The sequence below is a fragment of the Gekko japonicus genome, unplaced genomic scaffold (genome assembly GCF_001447785.1).
Source record: "Gekko japonicus isolate JY-2015 unplaced genomic scaffold, Gekko_japonicus_V1.1 scaffold2372, whole genome shotgun sequence".
Classification (NCBI taxonomy): domain Eukaryota; kingdom Metazoa; phylum Chordata; class Lepidosauria; order Squamata; family Gekkonidae; genus Gekko; species Gekko japonicus.
Genome location: NW_015159784.1, coordinates 51,592 through 71,421, shown reverse-complemented (window position 1 = coordinate 71,421; position 19,830 = coordinate 51,592). Strand labels below are relative to the sequence as shown.

Below are 19,830 nucleotides of genomic sequence, written 5' to 3'. Positions count from 1 at the left end.
TCCAGGTGGGAAATTCCTGGAGATTTGAGGGATGGCGCCTGAAGAGGGTGAGGTTTAAGGAGAGATGGGACCTCAGACAGGTACAATGCCATAGACTCCACCCATCAAACCAGCCATTCCATCCTGGGGAACCAATTGTCAATCTCCAGGTGGGGGCTGGAGATCAATGAGAATTACAACTGCTCTCCAGGAGGGAGGGGGGAGGAGATGGAAAGCTGAAGTCAGGGGGCAGATAACGGTAGGTTGACGGTTGGCTGTGAGGGAAATAGGGTTGCCAACTCCAGGTTTGTAAATTCCTGGAGATTTGAGGGGTGGAGCATGGAGACGGTGAGGTTTGAGGAGGGGTGGGACCTCAGACAGGTACAATGCCGTAGACTCCACCCTCCAAACCAGCCATTTCATCCTGGGGAACAATTATTGCCAATCTCCAGGTGAGGGCTGGAGACCACTCAGAATTACAACTGCTCTTCAGGTTGCAGAGATCAGTTCCTCTGGAGAAAATGGTGGACTCTGTGTCATTATACCCTGCTGAGGTCGCCACAGCAAATTGACACTGTGTGCCCAAAGCCAGGGCATTCTCACAGAACCTCTTTCTAGAGCTGTTGTATTTATTTACACAATGAGCCTTATTCCTAGTTGATTATAATGATATATTTCCAGATGACATCAGTAACAACAACGGGCTTTACTGCTAGTAATTATATATTTCCAGATGACATTAGTAACAATCTGCAGCTCTGCACTTCTAATTTTCAATGTGCCATTTTGTTGCAATTTTTCTTTAGTGTTGTGAAAAACAAATCTAATTTATTAAAAGATTTATACCTTACTTTCCTCCAAGAACTCAAGTTGACTTCTGTGCTGTGGATGGTTTTTGCAGTCATGGGGCATAATGCAGATTGGGGGCTTGCTGCTTGGGGCACACCGTTAAGCACTCTCCCCTTGTTCCAGTTCCTCCTTCCTGATCATTGCAGTATCCTGTCCTGTTCTTAGGGGTGCCAACCTCCAGTTGGAGCCTGGAGATCCCCCAGAGTTACAACTGATCCCCAGACCACAGAGATGGCAACTTTGAAGGGTGGATTCTAGGAATTGCATGCCAGATCAACAGATTGGCTCCTTAACAGCAGTGCAATAATGATAGCAGTGCCATTAAATAGCCCCAGGAAGCTCACATTTTTTTAAAAAAAATGTTGAAGGGACATACTTCCACAGATGTTCCAAACAGTGAGAGAGTCCGAAAAGAACCACTCACTCTTTGGCGAAGAAAATCCATGTGGTGGACTATTTCAAATGATCCAATATCCACCAGTGTGGATCCTCTGTTCCATGCAGCTAATGCAAAAACGGCATTGATGGGTTGGCAGAGAATGACTTTAGTGCGGGTCTGACCTCAGATGCTTGAAGTGGTATAAAATAACTTTCTAACCACTAGCTTGGTTTGTTCTGCACTGAGGCCTCTTTTAATGATGCACTATGGTTGACATCATTAGGAAGCAATGGCAGCACTCCTATGTCTCAAAAAGTTTTTCTACACAAGTCTGAGTGATTTCTAAACTGTCATAACATTTAACAAAGTAAACAAAATTACTTTCCAGACTTCATAGAAACTAAAAGCATTGGAAAGAGTATGGTTGTATTTGCTTTTTCATTTAATCCCAATAAAATGGATGAATGGATGAATGGAAACTGGGTAAACTGGATTCTCAGAATGCATCATGTACTTATATGATAAGCAGCAGGCTTCTTCTTTCTCCCTCCACCCCCCCCCCTTTTACTGAATATGGGGGCAGGCCCTTAAAATTATCCTTTTAGTCCATAAAGGGCATGATTATTGTTGTATATGCCCCTAATTTGTGGTGCCATATTTCTCACGGAGTCCTCCCCCCCAAAAAAGGGAAAGGGCACATTCATTGAGAGAGAACCATGATTTTGTAGGAACTCAACTTAGTGGCCTGAATTCTAGGAAAATCATGATCCCTTTGCAATGGAGACATCTGCTTGGGCCATGTTGTCTGGAATGAGCCAGCAAATTTGTATCCACTGTGTACTACCTGTTGTGTCCGCTGACCGGCACAGGGCCAGCGATTACCCCAGAGCTTGACTCTGGGAGAACAATAGGGACTAGGCTCCTAGTCCCTCCACTGGGGGAGCCAATGGGAACCGTGGCGGGAGATTCAAACCCACCAACGGGACCCAGGGGTGTGTCCCCAGGGGTGTATATAGTTGGCCAACTGGCCGTTAGTCTTGTCTTGTTGTGTATCAATAAAGCGTGCTATGCACTATGCCAGTCTTTGTCTTTCGTCCATGCAGCAAACCCACTACACAATACTACCTGTGCCAAAAATTTAATTTCTCAGAAAGGACCTAAGATTATAACTTTTTCAGTAACATCTGTAGTTCTAAAATATGTTAAAACAGCAATAGTATTTTGTAGTACTTTTTATTAACATTCAAGTACTTAACTACGACTATCCCAGATTCTGACTGCCTTTGGTTTCCCCAAGAACTCTCATAGGAGTGCTGCTTTAAAGTACCTATTTGTCAGAGCCAATTTACTTTCTTTTTTGTTGAAGGAACCCAATGGATTACCTTTTAAATATGCAACCAAGAGTGTTCAGTGTAATCCTAATATTCTTATTCAGAAGTAAGCCCAATTGATTTAAATGAGGTTTAATTTCAGGCAAATTCATTTGGGATTGCAGCCTCGGTATGATGATGCTCTGCCCTACCCCTACCCCTGTCCCTGTCCCCGTACTTACTTGATGCTACAGCTGCCACTGATGAGTAAGCCGGATGGATGTGGCTGGAACCTAAGAACAAACAAGAGCATCTCTAAACTGCTGGGACAATAATTTCAGGTGGAAATGTGTGGAACAAAGGATGAGACAATGGAAAACGTTACAGGGGCCAAAGTGATGTGCTCTTTGCGGATGACTGTGTTCCATAAAGTCCTGCAAGCCCATTTCTAACGCGCTCAGAGTTTCAGGAGATGTATTCCGTTCTACTCACCTATATCTCTGACTTTGTGCGTTGCATGCTGAGGCTTCGCGGTTGCCACGGTCATTGCTTTGGTGGTGAGTGTGGTGGGGATGGTAGTTGGGACTGCTGTTGGCTTTGGAACTGTGCTGACAAATTCTGTTGTCATGATGGTGGGCTTTGGCAAGGAGGTGACTATTTTGGTACCTGGTAATGGTGCTGCAGTTGTCAGATATTCTCTGCGCAGTGAAGTTCCTATTTTAATATTTAAATATGGAAGATTAATGTGAAGAGATCTATGATATATTACATGTGGAAACTGCCAAAACTATGGGTCAGTTCAGACAGACAGCAGCATCTCATGCAGGTACCCTGAAGCACAAGGGGGTGGCCTCTGGGATAGAGGCCCAGCAGCTCTCATGTGGGAATGGCACTGTCTGTGAGAACCAGCATTTACACGAGAGGCTGTTTCCATGGCTGCTGTTCTTTGTGTATCTAAAAATAAATAAAGCCCCCCCCCCCCCCGGATGTTGTAACTGCACAAGCTGTGTCTCCAGGCAGGAGAACTGTAGACTTTGTGGCAGCCCTGCATTGATCTGAGCTGTTTGTTTAAAGGTGGACTGGACCTTTAACTGACCAGGAAAGTTCCCAGTGGGCTGCTGCCATGGAGGACAGCCTGTGGGCATGAGCTAAATGATACATGAGATGTGAGCTGGGTCAGGAACACCCCCCAACCTGTCTCATTGTCAAACGTACTCTTAAGGGGATCACCTTAAAAAAAACACTTGGGTGCTGCTTGGTGTATCTGGGAGCACTGTGGGGGAGGAGGAGGGGCTTCCTGCCTTCCCTTCTGCACCATTTTCCCCAAGGGGGTGCTGTTTGCCCCTTCCTTGGGCTCCATGTGACCTGGGATCATGTGACTGAATCAATTCACTAATGTGTACTGCTGACTTTTTGAACAAAAACAGATCCAAGCAACTAAATAATAATATAATATGAACAACAACAACAACAACAACAACAACAACAACAACAACAACAATAATATGAATGTTTCCCAAAATGTACAATCATTCTCTTCTACCTTTTCAATATTCTAAAACAATTGTTAAGCTTCCCAAGTTAAACACCAGATGTTTCTTGCAATGAAAATTCTGCAATATTTTGGCTAGAGCCTCTGACTGTATACAGTAAATATTTTGGGTGATTAGCAGGACGTGAAGAAAAGCAACTTAAAGAAACATCAGTCTTGTTGGTCTTACTAATTCTTCAAGCAAGAGCAACTAGACAACATAGCAACTGGTAATTCATATTGGAATTGTGTATCTCTAACTGCATCAAAAGACAATTCAGCTGATGAGCAACATAATGCAGTTGTAAATGCACATCTGGGTCCATCAGTGCAGGAAACTGCATGTACTTGGAACTGCCTTGCAGAACTGGGGCACAGCTTTTCATCACATATAGGGGGAACACACACACCAAAGAAAAACAGCTTCAGAAGAAGTTTAACCACTTGCCTCCTTTAACTGAGGGGCTTTTGACAGATGAATACTCAAGAGTTGATGGATATTGCACACCTTTTTTGGGTTTGCCTTCTATGAAAAAACAAGAAAAACGAAATCTTGGAATAAAATTAACCATGTTTTAAGTCATTGAACATTTAATATCTAATACATGCAGCATTTAATGCAGAATTAGTACATTAATCTTCCATCCATTTGAGGTTTGCATTTAGCCTTTCACCCATTATCCAGGGTTTGCAACTATGGCAAGACTCACCGTACAGGTGGCTCTGAGACACAAAATAACATATGAATGCTGATACATTATTGTGGGTATTATTTGAAAATACTTTTATGCTGAAGAATCAGCACCTAAATATTATTTGCTTTTAATGCCTCTTGACATTTGTTTGTAAAGATAATATTCCAAGACTTGTTCTAATGAACCAACCAGGATTTAAATCACAGAAGCAACCTGCAAGGACTTGCGAACATTTCCCCCTCTATCCTTTCCCATACACTATTCCCTCTTTCTCTAGTCCTGGTAGCCTTTATATCCTCTCCCCTTTTGCTCCTTCCTTCTCTCCTTCCCGCTTGCCAACCAGCCTTTCTTTTCTCTGCCTCTTCCAGTCTGCAGCATTATTATTTGTTTATTTCATTTATACTATAACTTTCTCCCCAAAGAGGACCCAAAGACGTTTACTTTATTCTCTTCTCCATTTTATCATCACAACAACCCTGTGAGGTAGATTATGCTGACAGAGAGTAACTGGTCCAAGGTCAACCAGCAAACTTCCATGGCAGAGTGGTAGGGTTGCCAGCCATTGGTTGGCAACAAGCAGGAGTGGAAGGGGGCAGGAAGGGGGGGAGGGGAATGTTGTCACACCAATGGCACGATGCCACTTCCAATGAAGTGAAGTCACATCACTAGTGTGACACTCTAGAATTTGGACAAAACCTCTATGGCAAAACTCTTTAAAGAATAACAAATTTAATCCATCATAAACTTTCATAAATCAGTTGTCACTTCAGATGCATGAAGTAAACCATTGCATTTCTATTTCACATTAGAAATTGATAATGCCAGTCTTATTTTTGCACTTTGTTTTATGTTGGATTTTATTTTTATTCCTCATGCACAGATAGATGGATAGATTCTTTAGGCTGAAAGCCACAGTGGATTTAACTAGTGCATTGTGACTGACATGTTCAGTACCTACAGCAATCTGCCTAGGGCTAAAAATGCTAATTAATTGTACAAAAGAGAAGGGGGGTCTCGTATACTTTTCTTTTTCTTGCAGCATCTAACTACTTTCTTTTTCATTTCACCAAAGGATATTTAATTTATTAAATATATACTATTGAAATAGAGTATTTTTAGTTTTTTTTTTAAATTGCAATGAAAAGCTGAGTAGAAGACAAAGCATATGGCTGTCCACTTTCCCCCATGCTTGATTCACTTGGAGAGATACACAACAGAAGATTTTCATAGTCTGCTAGCAGACGGTGCTTTTGATCTGAATGGAGTAATTCATTTATATACAAGCACATTTAAATACTTTGACGGTGAGTACCAGCCAATTTGCATGCCTCCCAGTGGACTCTTCAGTTTGGTCCCTGTGAACTTGCCTGGTGTTCCCATTATTCTACTTCCTGGTTTGGCAGCCCTAACTCTTGCTTTTGTATGGGCTTTTGTGCAGATCCTTATTGGCCAAGCAGGCAACTCCCAGACTTCCCATGCTTCATAAGTGGGCACACATTGTCAGTATGGCTTTTGTTTTCAATGCTGTAATGCCCCTATTTGGCTTGCTGACAATGAGCTTGGTAGAGAGGGCAGCTGCTCTTCTGTTCCTTTTTTTTTGCTGAATTCTTCTTGCTCAGTTGTCACTGACAGGTGACTTTCTGCAGGTTGGTTACTTTCATTTCTGTTTACTTTCAGCATTTCCCTGCATGTTTCTCTACAGAAATTATTAACAAAATCTACCACCAATGGTAAAATCTGGTAGCTTTCTTTTAAAACAAAAAAAAAAGTTGAAGTTTTGCAGCTTGACACTCCATTGGAAAGATTGATTCCATATTTTTTTTGTAAAAAATGTTAATCTTTAATTACTAGGCCCATTTTGTTATTCTGCTACAGCAACCCAGCATTGCTTAAGTCTGAAGACATCCATTATTTACCTTTTTTAAATTCCTCACATCTAAAAAGGGATATTTTTTCACTCTGTTTTTTCACTGCATGAACTATATAGGGTTGCCAACTCTGTGTTGGGACATACCTGGAGATTTTGGAGGCAGGGCTTGGAGAGGGCAGGGTTTGGGGTGAAGAGGGACCTCAGCAGGGTATAATGCCACAGAGTCCACCCTCCAAAGCAGCCATTTTCTTCAGGGGAACTGATCTTGGTCATCTGGAGATCAATATATAATAGTGGGAGATTTCCAGGCGCCTTAACTATATAGTATGTAACATTTACTATATAGTTCATTAACATTAACTATATAGGATGTAAGTGGCTTGCATACATGATCTTAGTTAAGCTGATGCATCCCTACTGAACACTGTGTAGAGTGAACCTTGTGTGCTAAGAACATAAGAAATGTTCTCCTGGACCAGAGGGGCCCTGGCTCAGTAGCAGTGGATCTGCTTGGTATGCGGAAGGTCCCAGGTTCAATTTCCAACATCTTTGGTTTAAAAGGATTAGAGAGAGCTGTTAGCAGGCCCATAGCCATGGGGGAGGGCTGACAACCAAACAAATGTGCCCTGCCTCCCCAACAGCCAATGCCTGGCCAGCTACTTACAGGCCCGGGGCGCCACGTGGACCTGGACCTGGGCAGCACCTGCATCCTCTGCCCAGGCCAACAGATGCCAAGAGCACTCTGATTGGACATGATGGGGCTGGAAACAGACCAGGGACCAATCAGTGGCCCTGCCTCTTGGCTCCCACCCACTGAATAAAGGATGGACAGCACCTGGCTGCTGGGAGAAGCCAGGGCTGGTGGCAGCTGCTGCTGCTGCTGCTGCTCCTGCTGAGGGGTGTGGGCAGGAGAGCTAAGCCAAGCCAGGTGGAACTGCTGCATGCCTCACAGATGAATGCATGGCCATCCTTCTGGTGCAGTGGCGCCGCAGGCTTTGCGGCTGTAGGGATGGTGATGCCTGCATTGGGCTGGAGAGTGGAGGTGCAGCTGGCCTCAGCCTCTATCCTTTCTTTCCTTTCCAGCAACACTTCCCAGAGCATAGCTGGAAATTTGAAAAGTAGTGGAGTTCCAGGCATAGCATAGTGAAATCAGCTCTCATTTATTAATTACATCGGAACGATAAAAGACAACTTAGCCGGTGCGAGGCCGGCTTATATTGGTGCACACACACCCAACACACACCCAATTCCCATGATAGGTTCTATATACAGGGCCCCAGTAACGATAGGTTCTCTTCAGGATCCTAGCGCTCCCGTTGGTTCTCACTAAGATCCACGGGGCTATTGTTCTAGACCCGAAGGTCCATGAGTCCAGTAGACCGCATCGCCGGGCGCACGCGGTCGCAGCCATATTAATACATAACACCCTTCCCCCCTTAGTTCTGAAGTGCTAGCATACAAAGTCCCACAAGGACTCAGGGCACCGCCATTCTCTCGTGGAGCAGCGTGGTTCTGACGGGGTGCAGGTCGGTGACGTTGGCCCAGGGTGTGGTAGCTCTGAGGCAGCAGTCGGTGTGGTCCTGGGTTCTGGGGCAGACTGATGCTGGGCCCTGGAGCAGAACTTGGAGCAGGCGCCAGAGCGGTGTCAGGCTCTGCTGGCCTCAGCACGGGTTCTTCCAGGTCTGGCTCCTCCTCACTGTCCTCGGTCTCTCATACCTCTCGGTCGTTGATGGGCAGCAGGCGCCGGCGCAGTTGATCTATGTGCGTCCGGATGACCTGGCCTTCTTCTGTCGAGACCTCTTATGAGAGCGGCCTTGTTACTCTAACCACCCGGGTGAGAGTCAAGGGTTTGCCCTGGGCATAGTTTCGGGCCTATACTGGATCTTCCGGATAACTCCCCCGGGGTGCCTCCTGGTTTACTGGGCCTGGGTTGTGGTTGGGTGCCCAGTCCAGGTGAAGCCGGTCCAGCCTGGTCGTCAGTCACTGGCCCATTAATAGTTCAGTGGGGCAGCATCCTGTGGCGGTGTGTGGGGTTATCCGTTGGCCAAACAAGAAGGTGGCTAGCCGGTAGTCCCAGTCCCCCTGGATGATCTGGCGCAGTGCTTCCTTGGTAATTTGTACCATCCACTCCACCTGTCCATTGGTTGCTGGGTGGAAGGGAGCGGAGTGGACATGTCTAATCCCATAATACTGCACAAACTCCAGGAATTCCACTGATGTAAATGCAGTTCCATTGTCTGACACCAGGGTGTTGGGGATGCCATGGGTGCTGAAGATCTTCCACATGGCTTTGATCGCAGCTCTAGATGACATAGAGGAGACAGGGACCACCTCTAGCCACAGAGTAGGAATCCACCAGAATAAAGAAAGTCTGTCCCTGGAACGGGCCCACATGGGAACGGGTGGGCTTTGTGCAGTGAGTATGCATCCCCGCAGGGGCTAGGGATGACTACCCATCTGCCCCACAAGATGCAGCCTTTGTGGGTGGACAGTTCTTCCTGGTGGGAAGAGAATGCTGTGAACTCTGGGCCCACATGCCCTGTGGGCCAGCCCCTCCCCACCCAGTCCCGAACACAGCAGAGGACACGGTCCTTCCCGGTGTGTTTGGAAACATCTGGCACCTGTACCGGCCAATCAGGCAGGTCTTCCAGCAGCAGGATGCAGTGCGCGGGGGCCGGGGTCGGGCAGTGGAAGGCGGCTGAGGGCATCGGTGTGTCTCATCGCCTTGCCTGGCCTGTGCAGCAGGGTGTACTGGTAGCTGGTGAGAAAGATAGACCACCACAGCACCCTGGGAGACAACATCTGGGGTGTCTGGCAGTCCAGGGCCAGGAGGCCCAGCAGCAGTTTGTGATCTGTGAAGACTATGAAGGGGTGGCCGTACAGGTAGTCATGGAAATTGCGCACCCCTGCCACGATCACCAGCACCTCCTTGTCTATCTGAGCGTAGTTTCGCTCCGCCGCCGACAAGGTGCGTGAGTAATACGCTACCGGGACCTCACGGCCATCAGCCAGTCTGTGACCCAGGACCGCCCCCACCCTATAGGGCGATGCCTCGCAGGCGAGCACCACGGGAAGGGACTTATCAAAATGGGCCAGGACAGCATTGGAAGTCAGTAAGTCTTTCACGGCCTGGAACGCCATGGCCTGCGGTGGCCCCCACTTCCATTGTGCATGTTTGTCCGAGAGACAGTGTAGGGGCTCAGCCACAGCTGCTTTGTGGTGGAGGAATGAATGGTAGAAGTTGAGCAGGCTAAGGAAAGCCTGCAGCTCTGGTTTTGAGGAAGGTGTAGGTGCGTTGACGATGGCCGCAATCAACACGTCATCGAAGAAGGGTTGTACACCGGGGATTCCTTTCAGCAAACAGTCCATTAAATTCTGGAAAATCTCCGGAGCTACACTAACCCCGAACTGCAGACGTTTGACCTTAAACACTCCAAGGTGTGTTACGATTGTCTGGGCGTCTGCTGTGGCGTCATCTACTGGCAGCTGCTGGTCACTGTCAAGTCCAGTTTACTGAATATTTTAGCCCCGGTTAGGGACGCTAGGACATGGCTCACCACTGGAACAGGATATGCGTGATCTTGGAGGGCCTTATTGATAGTGCATTTGTAGTCTGCACAGATCCTGACGTCCCCATTGGGTTTGACTGGGATTACAATTGGGGTCTCCCATTTTCCGTGGGGCACTGGCTCCAGTACCCCCTGGCTTACTAGGCAGTTGAGTTCTGCCTTGATCTTGGGCCAGAGTGCAAACAGGGCCCTCCAGGCTTTCAGGCGTAAACATAGGGGATGCACTGCTGGACCGGTGGCCCCGTATAATGGCCGAGCGATCCATCAAATACAGCCGGGAACTCGTCGCACATGGTACTAAAGTTGCCTGATGATATATTTTGTATTCTGGTGATGGCCAGGCCCAACGGGTCAAACCAGGCTAATCCCAGTAAGCTGGTGAGGTGGCCCTTAACTACGACCAGTTCCAAGGGTCCTTCGAAGTCTTTGCATATTACGCAGAAGTGGCCCACCCCTTTAATGGCGACTGGATTCTTTTGGAAGTTCTTTAGTGTGAGCTCGGTGTCTTCCAGTGGGGGTCCCCCCTTAGGGCAAAGCATGTGAAGGGTTTCCTCAGAGATTATCGAGAGGGAGGACCCAGTATCCAGTTCCATCATGCATGGGGTGCCCACTATTAAGACAGTCACTTTAATCTTATCGGGGGACCTCCGGGGCAAGAAATGTACCTGGTTTCAATGTACTGTTGTGGAGTTCCACTGTTTCTTGATGGGTGGTGGCGCAGCATTGGTGTCCCTTGGAGCGGCAGGCCCGGGCGATGTGGCCCTGTTTTCTGCAGGTGTGGTAGTCGGCGTCCTGAAAACAGCAGGATCTCCTTTCATGTGTCTTCCTGCAGCTTGCGCAGGTTGCTGGGGTGCTGGAGGATGCCGTGGACGGTGGCGGGCGAGATTCGCGTCGAGGGGCCCGGTGGACCTGGAGCACCTCTTCTTCATCTGAGGAGGCAAGGGTACCTCCTGGCGATACCTGGTGGGTCATGGACGATGGTGGATGATCCCGATGTGACCTCTTGAACGCGTTGGCAGTCTGGAGTGCTGTCTCGAGCTTCAGGTCGGTGGTGCCCAGGAGCTTTTGGCGCATCTTGGGATTGCAGATTCCCCAGACGAACTGCGTGAGGATTATCTCTTCGACTCCTGGCAGCTTGCAGTCTATGGTGAGCTGGCATAGCTCGGCCATGTAGATGGTGGCCCCTTCTCCCGCTTTTTGTGTTCATGCCCATAAATCCATTTGTCTCACCATTTTTGTGGGCTTTGGGGCGAAGTACTTGTTCAGGACCTTGAGGAGGTCCTCATATGTTTTTTCTTCCAATTTGGATGGTGCTATGAGGCCACTGGCTAGTCAGATGATGGCTACCCCACACGAGCTTATGAGCAGGGCCCGTTTCTTACCGGCATTAGTGATGTCGTGGAATGTGAGGTAGTTCATCAGCTGGTCTACCCATGCTTCCCAGAACTCTGGATGCGTGTGGTCAAACACTGTGATGATTCCTGGAGCTGCAGCCATGACTTGAGGGTGGTGCGGGGAGCGATGATTGGAGGAATGGGTGTGGTGCTGCTGGGGAGTGATGTGGGGCACAGTGTCCTATTGATCGGTGCTTGGTGCTGGTCCTGGGTTGGAGTCAGGCTCGCTCATCGGGATCCCATCCTCGTTGCCAGTGAAAAGTAGTGGAGTTCCAGGCGTAGCATAGTGAAATCAGCTCTCATTTATTAATTACATCAGACTGATAAAAGACAACTTAGCCGGTGCAAAACTGGCTTATATTGGTGCACACACTCACACCCAACACACCTCCAATTCCCGTGATAGGTTCTATATACACGGCCCCAGTAACGATAGGTTCTCTTCAGGATCCTAACACTCCCATTGGTTCTCGCTAGGATCCGTGGGGGCTATTGTTCTAGACCCGAAGGTCTGTGAGTCCAGTAGACCGCATGGTCGGGCGCACGCGGTCACAGCCATCTTAATACATAACAAAATTAAAACACTTACCAGCACTTGAAAGCAAGATTCTTTAGCAGAAAAAGATGCACTCCTTTTGTTGAGAAAAGATGGATATGTTTTGAATAAGTAAGACACTCGTAAAAGCTAAGGAAAAATACCCCTTTCTCTGTAAAAATATGCACTGCCCTTTTATTATTAAACTGATTATGCCAGTGATTTAGTCCGAAATTTGTTTTGAGTGTTTTTTCCTGATGTACCTTACTGCCCCCTTAACAAAAAATTCCCCTTCCCAAAGAAAAAATTCTGGCTACAGGCCTGGCTGCTAGTCTCCTAAAACAATACAGATTAATGTCTTACTTTCTCATTGCCAGTCATGGATGATTTAAAAAATATAAAACACCATACCTGAAACAATGAAAGACTCCCTCCATCGTGGCAAAGACAGTGATTGGATTCCATTGGAGTAACTACCCTTGTAGCCGGATTGTCCAGCAACTTTCTGAACAAGAATTTTCCCTCCAGATTTGTCAATTATACCGCTGTAAAAACAATACAATCATATCAGAAATATAACTGCACCAGGCCAAAACATTACTTTTTACTCATGCTTCTAACTAAGGGGTACCTTCTTTTAAAGCTGTTTTTATGGTTTGTGTCTCAATGGTAACTTTAAAAAAAATTTTTTTATTCATTTTAAAATAATCATTAACAACAATTAACATCAAAAGCATTAAACAAGCAACAACAAGATATAAGGATCAAGTAGCCTCAAAAGCCTATTATGTAACAGTAAAAACTATTTTAACATTTTTGAACATTTAATGACCAATAATGAAGAGTATGAAGTGCTGGTAATTATGCTACCCCTGTCAGAAAAGCGAGTGTGAGGGCTAGATTAGAACTGGATCTTAGATGCTGAAAACTTTTGTATGTATCTCAGACCTTTCTATCTCAGAACTGGACGTTCCAATCCAACAGTCAGGCATTTCTAATGCACTGAGGTGCATGTTCTGCTGCACACTAACTCCAAGTTACAGTAATCAAAGGACTTACTATTCAAGGACAAGTATAATTTGAGGAATATAATTTGAGTTTGAATGTATCATAAAACATCCCTAACATATAATTAATCTAGCTTTTGTATCAGTAAAAGATGCTGCTTGCTTATGGTGATCAGCAAGCAATATTTTTTAAAAGAAATTTTATTCATTCGTTTTATACCCCGCACGCAGGCTCAGGGTGGCTCCATGAAGGCATGGAGATGAATTCATCACTATGAATTCAGGTGGGGGTAGCCGTGTTGGTCTGAAGCAGCCGAACAAAGTTTGAGTCCAGAGGCATCTTTAAGACTAACAAAGTTTTATTCAAGGTATAAGCTTTCATGTGCAAGCACCCTTCTTCAGATACACTGTGTCCTTGCATGCAAAAGCTTATACGTTGAATAAAACTTGGTTGACCTTAAAGGTGCCACTGAACTCCAACTTTCATCACTATGGAATAAGTGACACTCAAAATGGTTATGTTGTCAGAATCCAGCCTGATCCTGAATGTTTTTATTGCTGTCGTCATTTTCCAAATACATGGGATTCATGCTTTCCCTGAAAATTCTTGACCCAAATATACCACCCTGCCCACTCAGTTTGATAGCTGTCATAATAAAGATGACCTGTCTGGCCCAATCCCCAAAAGAATACCTGCATGAGGTTGCCTCATTCTGAATAAGACCCTTGGTCCCTCGAGGTCAGCATTGTCTTCTCTGACTACCTGCAGCTCTCTTACGTTTTTAGGTAGAGGAGACTTACAGAGGTGGTTTGCCATTGCCTGCCTCTGTGTTCCTTGGTGGTCTCCCATGCAAGTACTAACCAGGGCTGCTACCTGCTTAGCTTCCAAGAACTGATGAGGCTGAGGTAGCCTGGGCCATCCAGGTCAGGGCACCCACTACCTACTCCTTTCTAAACTGGAGAGGCCAGGGACTGAACCTGGAACCAAGCAGATGCTTTACTTCCAAGCCAAGGGCCTTCCCAAAAACAATATGTTGAGAGACCAGCACAAACATAGCCAAAGTGCAAATGTACTACAGATGTAGGGAACCCAACTGTAGGCCATGTCCAACAAACTCCTTAAACAGACAACACATGTTTTGAAGAGGGAAAGTAAGAACAAGCAGGCTGGCCCATCCTCCACCTATTTACATTTGTGCAGAGGTCATTTTGGGGGGGATCGCGGGGGATCGCAGTTCCCCCGGGCGAGGTACGGGGGGCGGGGCACATGACGCAGCCCCGACTCTTGCAGGTCCACCGCCGGGCCCCTCATGGGGCTCGCAGTGGAGCTGCAAGGCCGGCACCGGCGGCCGGGACCATTGGAGGCGGGGTGTGTGGCCTTATGACACACTTCTGGTGATGTCAGGGGGTGTGGCCTTATGACACACTTCCGGTGATGTCAGGGGATGTGGCATATACTAATGAGTTATGCTAATGAGTTCCCCTAGCTCTTTTTCTACAAAACGACCCCTGCATTTGTGGGAACACGGAACAGCACCCAGTGAGAGAATCTGTGACTGAGCTGAGCCTCCTTTTCCCATTCTTCTTGAAGGAAGTTCACAAGTTACTATACAAGCCAATTTTGTAACAAAATAGACAATTGATATACAAGCAAGAATAAATGTTCATAGGGGAAGGGGGATCATCCCTGCTTCTTCTACCCTCTACATGCATTTGATATATCATGTGGACAAGAATCTCTGACCATACAAATGTATGGAAGTCCTGTATCCACAATGGGGTCCCTGAATTTGCCAGGATTCTTGACTTTGCAGACAAAAACTAGTATATCCATAGGAAAACATGAAACAGTCTGATGCTGAGTCAGAGCATTGGTCTATCACAATGAATGGCAGCCGCCGTCTACGATCTACCACCTTCTGCCCGATCCCTTTAAACGGAGATGCCAGGGTCTGAAACTGGGGCCTTCTGTATGCAAAGCAGAGGCTCTGCCACTCAACCATGGCCCCTCCCATATGCTTGTTCACAGCTTGTAATGAAATCGATTTGGGGGGGGGGAAGGCACAGCCAGTGATTGCAGCTCAACTCCTTCCATATGTGGATTCCATCTAGGCAGAAACTTTTGAACAGCCCAGTCTCACTTGGGAAAAATAGGAGGGGGGAATACATGTTCTGCCCCTCCTTCTGGAGAATGTGCATCTCCCCACCAATGGACAGGTGTGATAAGTGTGGGGAAGAGAACCTAAAGATACACATGCATTCACCACTTTCTCTGAATGCCCGAAGTAGTTCTCAAGCGCACTTAGTGGTTATTATTCGTTCATTTAATTAGGTATTTATATACCTTTCTCCCCATTGGGGACCCAAAGTGGCTTACAACATCATTGTCCCCTCCTCCTTTTTATCCTCTTAACAATCACTTTAATATAAAAAGCAGCTGTCAGGGACACAAAGTACCTGAACATTTGGCTATTTATTATATAGGACTTTTCATTATCCATATTCATATATCTGAGTGTCTGCTCTACTTAACTGATTTTGTTTTGAGTCAGACAGTGAAATCACTCCATGCTATTTTAACGGCAATTTAATAAAACACCTGAATATATAGTTACAGTCAGCAGGTGGCAGTGTTTTGGGGAATTAGCCTTTGGTCTACAACAAAAAAATGGAAAGCCGTGTGTGGTTTCTATGCTAAACAGCAAAGAGCTTTTTTATTTCAAAATCCTACCCCATATCTTTTCAGGAGATGCATAATTTCTTATGTTGAAAATAAACATTCTTAGCTTTTTACTACTCATTGAAATTTGCTATCACTAACTTTTCACATTCTAAAGAAGCAAATTTGGTACCTACATTTTCACCTTGTCAGATCACATTTCTATAGGATGAGGACAAGATGACTTTGGGCCAGATAAACGCACTCAAGTGTCCAACTTCCCTTCAGCGTCCCACCCATTTCTGAACATCTATGGGATGGGGTGGGGTTGAATATTTGTATTGGGTGTACTCATGTATACAGTGTGTGGCTAGATTTTTTTCTGAAAAAATCATGGGTGCAGTATGCACAGACATCTGATTTGAATGCTATGACCCTGTGGGTATGTTGGGAGGTAGGTCTTGCGTGCTAGCTGGATTCTCTGTCCACCATGGGCATCTGGGTCACCTTCAGATAATTCCAACTGGCCCCTTATTACAAAAAATTATAAATGACTACTGAGACATTTTTGGAGGCACTCACATAGTACAAATTGCCTCTTGACTATAAGGAAGTGTCTGTGAGTACATGTCTGAAGTACTGACAGTTGATTATTCTGTTCCTACTAATCCTCCTCTATAGTTTGTACATCTTAATCCTGAGGGAAAGAAAGAACTGTGCTACTTCTATGCTCTGCACAGGACCTAGGGAGAAGGAATATGTAACACATACAATGGGTGGACTCAGTGATTGTAGAATCTTGGGCAAAAGACCAGGATGGGGCCACACAATCACTGCCTGCCCCCCTGCCAGGGCTGCCTGAGGTGAGCAGGAAAGATGCTAAAGCTGTACAAAGCTAATATATTCAAAATTACATATACAATATCATTTAATAATGAACATGCGGTATCAAAAAAGTTCAAATATGATTTTTACAAAATTTTCTGCGATGCAGTAAGTTTCATATAAGTCATACGGGTACAAGTAATGAAGGATCCAGATATTAATAACTTTGTTTCGATGGTCTTCTTCAGTAATAACTATTACATGTTTTTCATAAGGGGGGACGCCACCCCCGCGGGTGAGATGCGGGAGGGCGGGGCCTGGAGCTCCCTGCTGGTGCCCGCTGGAGGTCGCCGCCGGCTGTGGGGAGGACACACTTCCGGTGATGTCAGGGGGTGTGGCATATGCTAATGAGTTATGCTAATGAGTCCCCCTAGCTCTTTTTCTACAAAATGACCCCTGGTAATAACTATTACATGTTTTTCATAAGCATAATTTCCATAAGGATCTGAGGTATAAATATCTCAATGCCAGCAGATAGACATTTTGGAGTTGCTTTCCCTTAAAGAATTATGACGGGCTGCCTGTTTGTAGAAACTATATACTTTGGAAATTTGCATTGAGATATGTATACCTCAGATCCTTATGGAAATTATGCTTATGAAAAACATGTAATAGTTATTACTGAAGAAGACCATTGAAATGAAGTTATTAGTATCCGGATCCTTTTTGTTACTTGTACCCGTATGACTTATATGGAACTTACTGCATCGCAGAAAATTTTGTAAAAATCATATTTGAACTTTTTTGATATTGTATGTTCTTTATTGAATGATCTTGTATATGTAATTTTGAATATATTAGCTTTGTACAGCTTTAGTGTCTTTCTTTGCACAGCCTTTGCTTTGGATTTTGTCTATTGCTGTGTGATCTTCTGTTGTTTATTGAGGTAAGCAGGAGCCACTATGAGAAGCTAGATGGGGCAGGCACAAGCAGGCAGCAGGAGTGTGCTCTTCTTCTTTTCCCCAGCGTGGGGGCCCAGGTAGGGGCCCTCATTCTCTGAAAGGAACAGGACAACAAGTTTGCATCACAAGCTGGTTGTGCACAGCACCGATTGGCACCTGTGATGTCACAAAGACATGTCCCACTACTTCCCAGAGTACTTTGGGATATTAACAAAGGGTTATCAGCGTGCAACTGAGGGACTGTGGAACTGCTGAGTTCCTAGAACTCTTCCCTCACATGCTGCCAGTTTCAGCCGCTGAGGACACGCTCCTCTTTCTCTGCTGACCTGTGAATAGCAGCACCACACACACTGGAGAAAGAAGCATAGATGTCTGTGCCATAGACTCGGTATTTGGTGTCCAGGCATCCAGAAGGGCACTTGGCAATGAATTCTGGATTGATGATTTTCGCAGCTTTGATATCACATTCAATCTGAGGAACATCTGTAAACACACAAGTCTAAAGTTATTTTTAATGTTGATAATCCTGAGAATACAGATGCCATTTGCAATAATTGTTAAGTCAAGCAGGATTCCGAAGAGGCAACATATAAACTCCCAAAATTAAGTAATGAATATGTGCAATTTTTAAGTGCCCAATAATTGTTAACTAGAAGAGATTTTAAAAAGCCAGTGTTGGTTTTAAGGTCTGGATGTTTAACAGTACTGTCCTAAGCAGAGCTGTACCCATCTAAGTCCATTGAAGTCAATGAACTTTTAAGAGTGGAACTCTCCTTAGGACTGTACTGTACATCACAGCAAGAATATCCCTACTACAGTCTGTCTGAAGAGCCTCAGTGCAGCAACTTGCTCTGCTGCGCATCCAGAGTTCTCTCTGGGACCAGAACTCATGTGAGATTCTGGTTCAGTTTGATTCAGCTTCTGAGTCCCGCTTAGCTGAATTTTAAATTTTAAATGGGCGTGCCACTTCACGTACACACGTGTGTGTGTGTGTGTGTGTGCATGCTCCCTCTGTGTCTAAGTCACAAACGTTCAAAGATAGGCTACTATATACCGAGTGTGTTGTTATATTCATTGAAGTAAGCTTGGAAATCTAGCCAACAGAGCAACCCCACTGTCTCCAGTGCTGTGGTTAACCATGTTACTTCACACCCTTGAGCCAGTCCTTGTCTCTGTATCTTAAAAGTCTGTACCACCACCGAGCTGCCATCTTTGACGGTGTATCCTATCAGGATGTGAGCTGGCCCTGGAAAGATGACCAGACGACCTGAAGAACTGGTTATGAATGGACGACAGTACCATCCGGAACTTATGCTGATGGGTTATGCTAGTTTGTGGAACCCCATCTTGGATTGATTTAGAGCACCAACACTTTGTTTGTAATTGACCGTTTTATTCTGTTTTTAGTAGTTGTGTCATGGCATATGCCTCTTGTTAGCCGCCCTGAGCCCGTTTGGGGAGGGTGGGATATAAATTTAATAAAATAAATAAGTAAATTACCTGCCCTCCCCCCAGCTGGAATGTTTTATAAATATATGCAGGAACGGGCCAATGACTGAAGATGTAAAGGAGCAAGAGAGACAACAGGGAGAAAAGCTTAGACTTTTCAGGTAGAAGACCTGAATGTGATCCAGTTTATGGTACCATAGAGTTTTCAGGCCGAATCCTAGAGCCTCCTCCCACAATGTGCCCCATGTGATGATGTCACATCTGGATGACGTCATCCAGGGGTCATTTCGTAGAAAAGAGCTAGGGGGACTCATTAGCATAACTCATTAGCATATGCCACTCCCCCTGGCATCACCGGAGGTGTGTGCTCCCCACAGCCGGCGGCGACCTCCAGCGGGCACCAGCAGGGAGCTCCAGGCCCCGCCCTCCCGCACCTCACCCGGGGGGATGGCGTCCCCCCGCGTCCCCCCCCAAATGACCCCTGACGTCATCACGCCAGGTATGTTGGCCCAAAACAGGCACTTTGGAGGGTGGGGTTCCCCCTGCCGGCTGGATCTGGGCTGGCAGGTTGGAGGCCCCTAGAGTGGACAACCCCTCTTGGGGGATCTAGCAGCCCTACTCTTATGGGAGACAAATACTATGGTCTGAAGAAAAATTAATGGAGAATCAGGATTTCTGTTTAATTTAGTTGCCGAGTCCTTCAATGAGGGGAAAGTACAAGATACAAATCTCTTAATGATAAATTAACAAATAGTAAATGTATGTGTGGGGACCTGCAAGAAATTTGTTGGAGCGGCTATCCCATTCCCCCCACCTA

At 45.8% G+C, this 19,830-nt stretch overlaps 1 protein-coding gene across 1 annotated transcript in view; it reads right to left on the bottom strand.

The window, feature by feature from the left end:
- VIT (vitrin) overlaps window positions 1-19,830 on the bottom strand; it is a 57,612-nt gene that overhangs the window by 34,792 nt on the left and 2,990 nt on the right. Inside the window, exons 3-7 of the mRNA XM_015407123.1 lie at window positions 17,891-18,047; window positions 12,523-12,656; window positions 4,497-4,574; window positions 3,010-3,231; window positions 2,760-2,810 (exon numbers count right to left, since the gene is read on the bottom strand). Of these exons, the coding sequence (XP_015262609.1) occupies window positions 2,760-2,810; window positions 3,010-3,231; window positions 4,497-4,574; window positions 12,523-12,656; window positions 17,891-18,047 (642 nt within the window). The remainder of the gene's footprint in view (window positions 1-2,759; window positions 2,811-3,009; window positions 3,232-4,496; window positions 4,575-12,522; window positions 12,657-17,890; window positions 18,048-19,830) is intronic.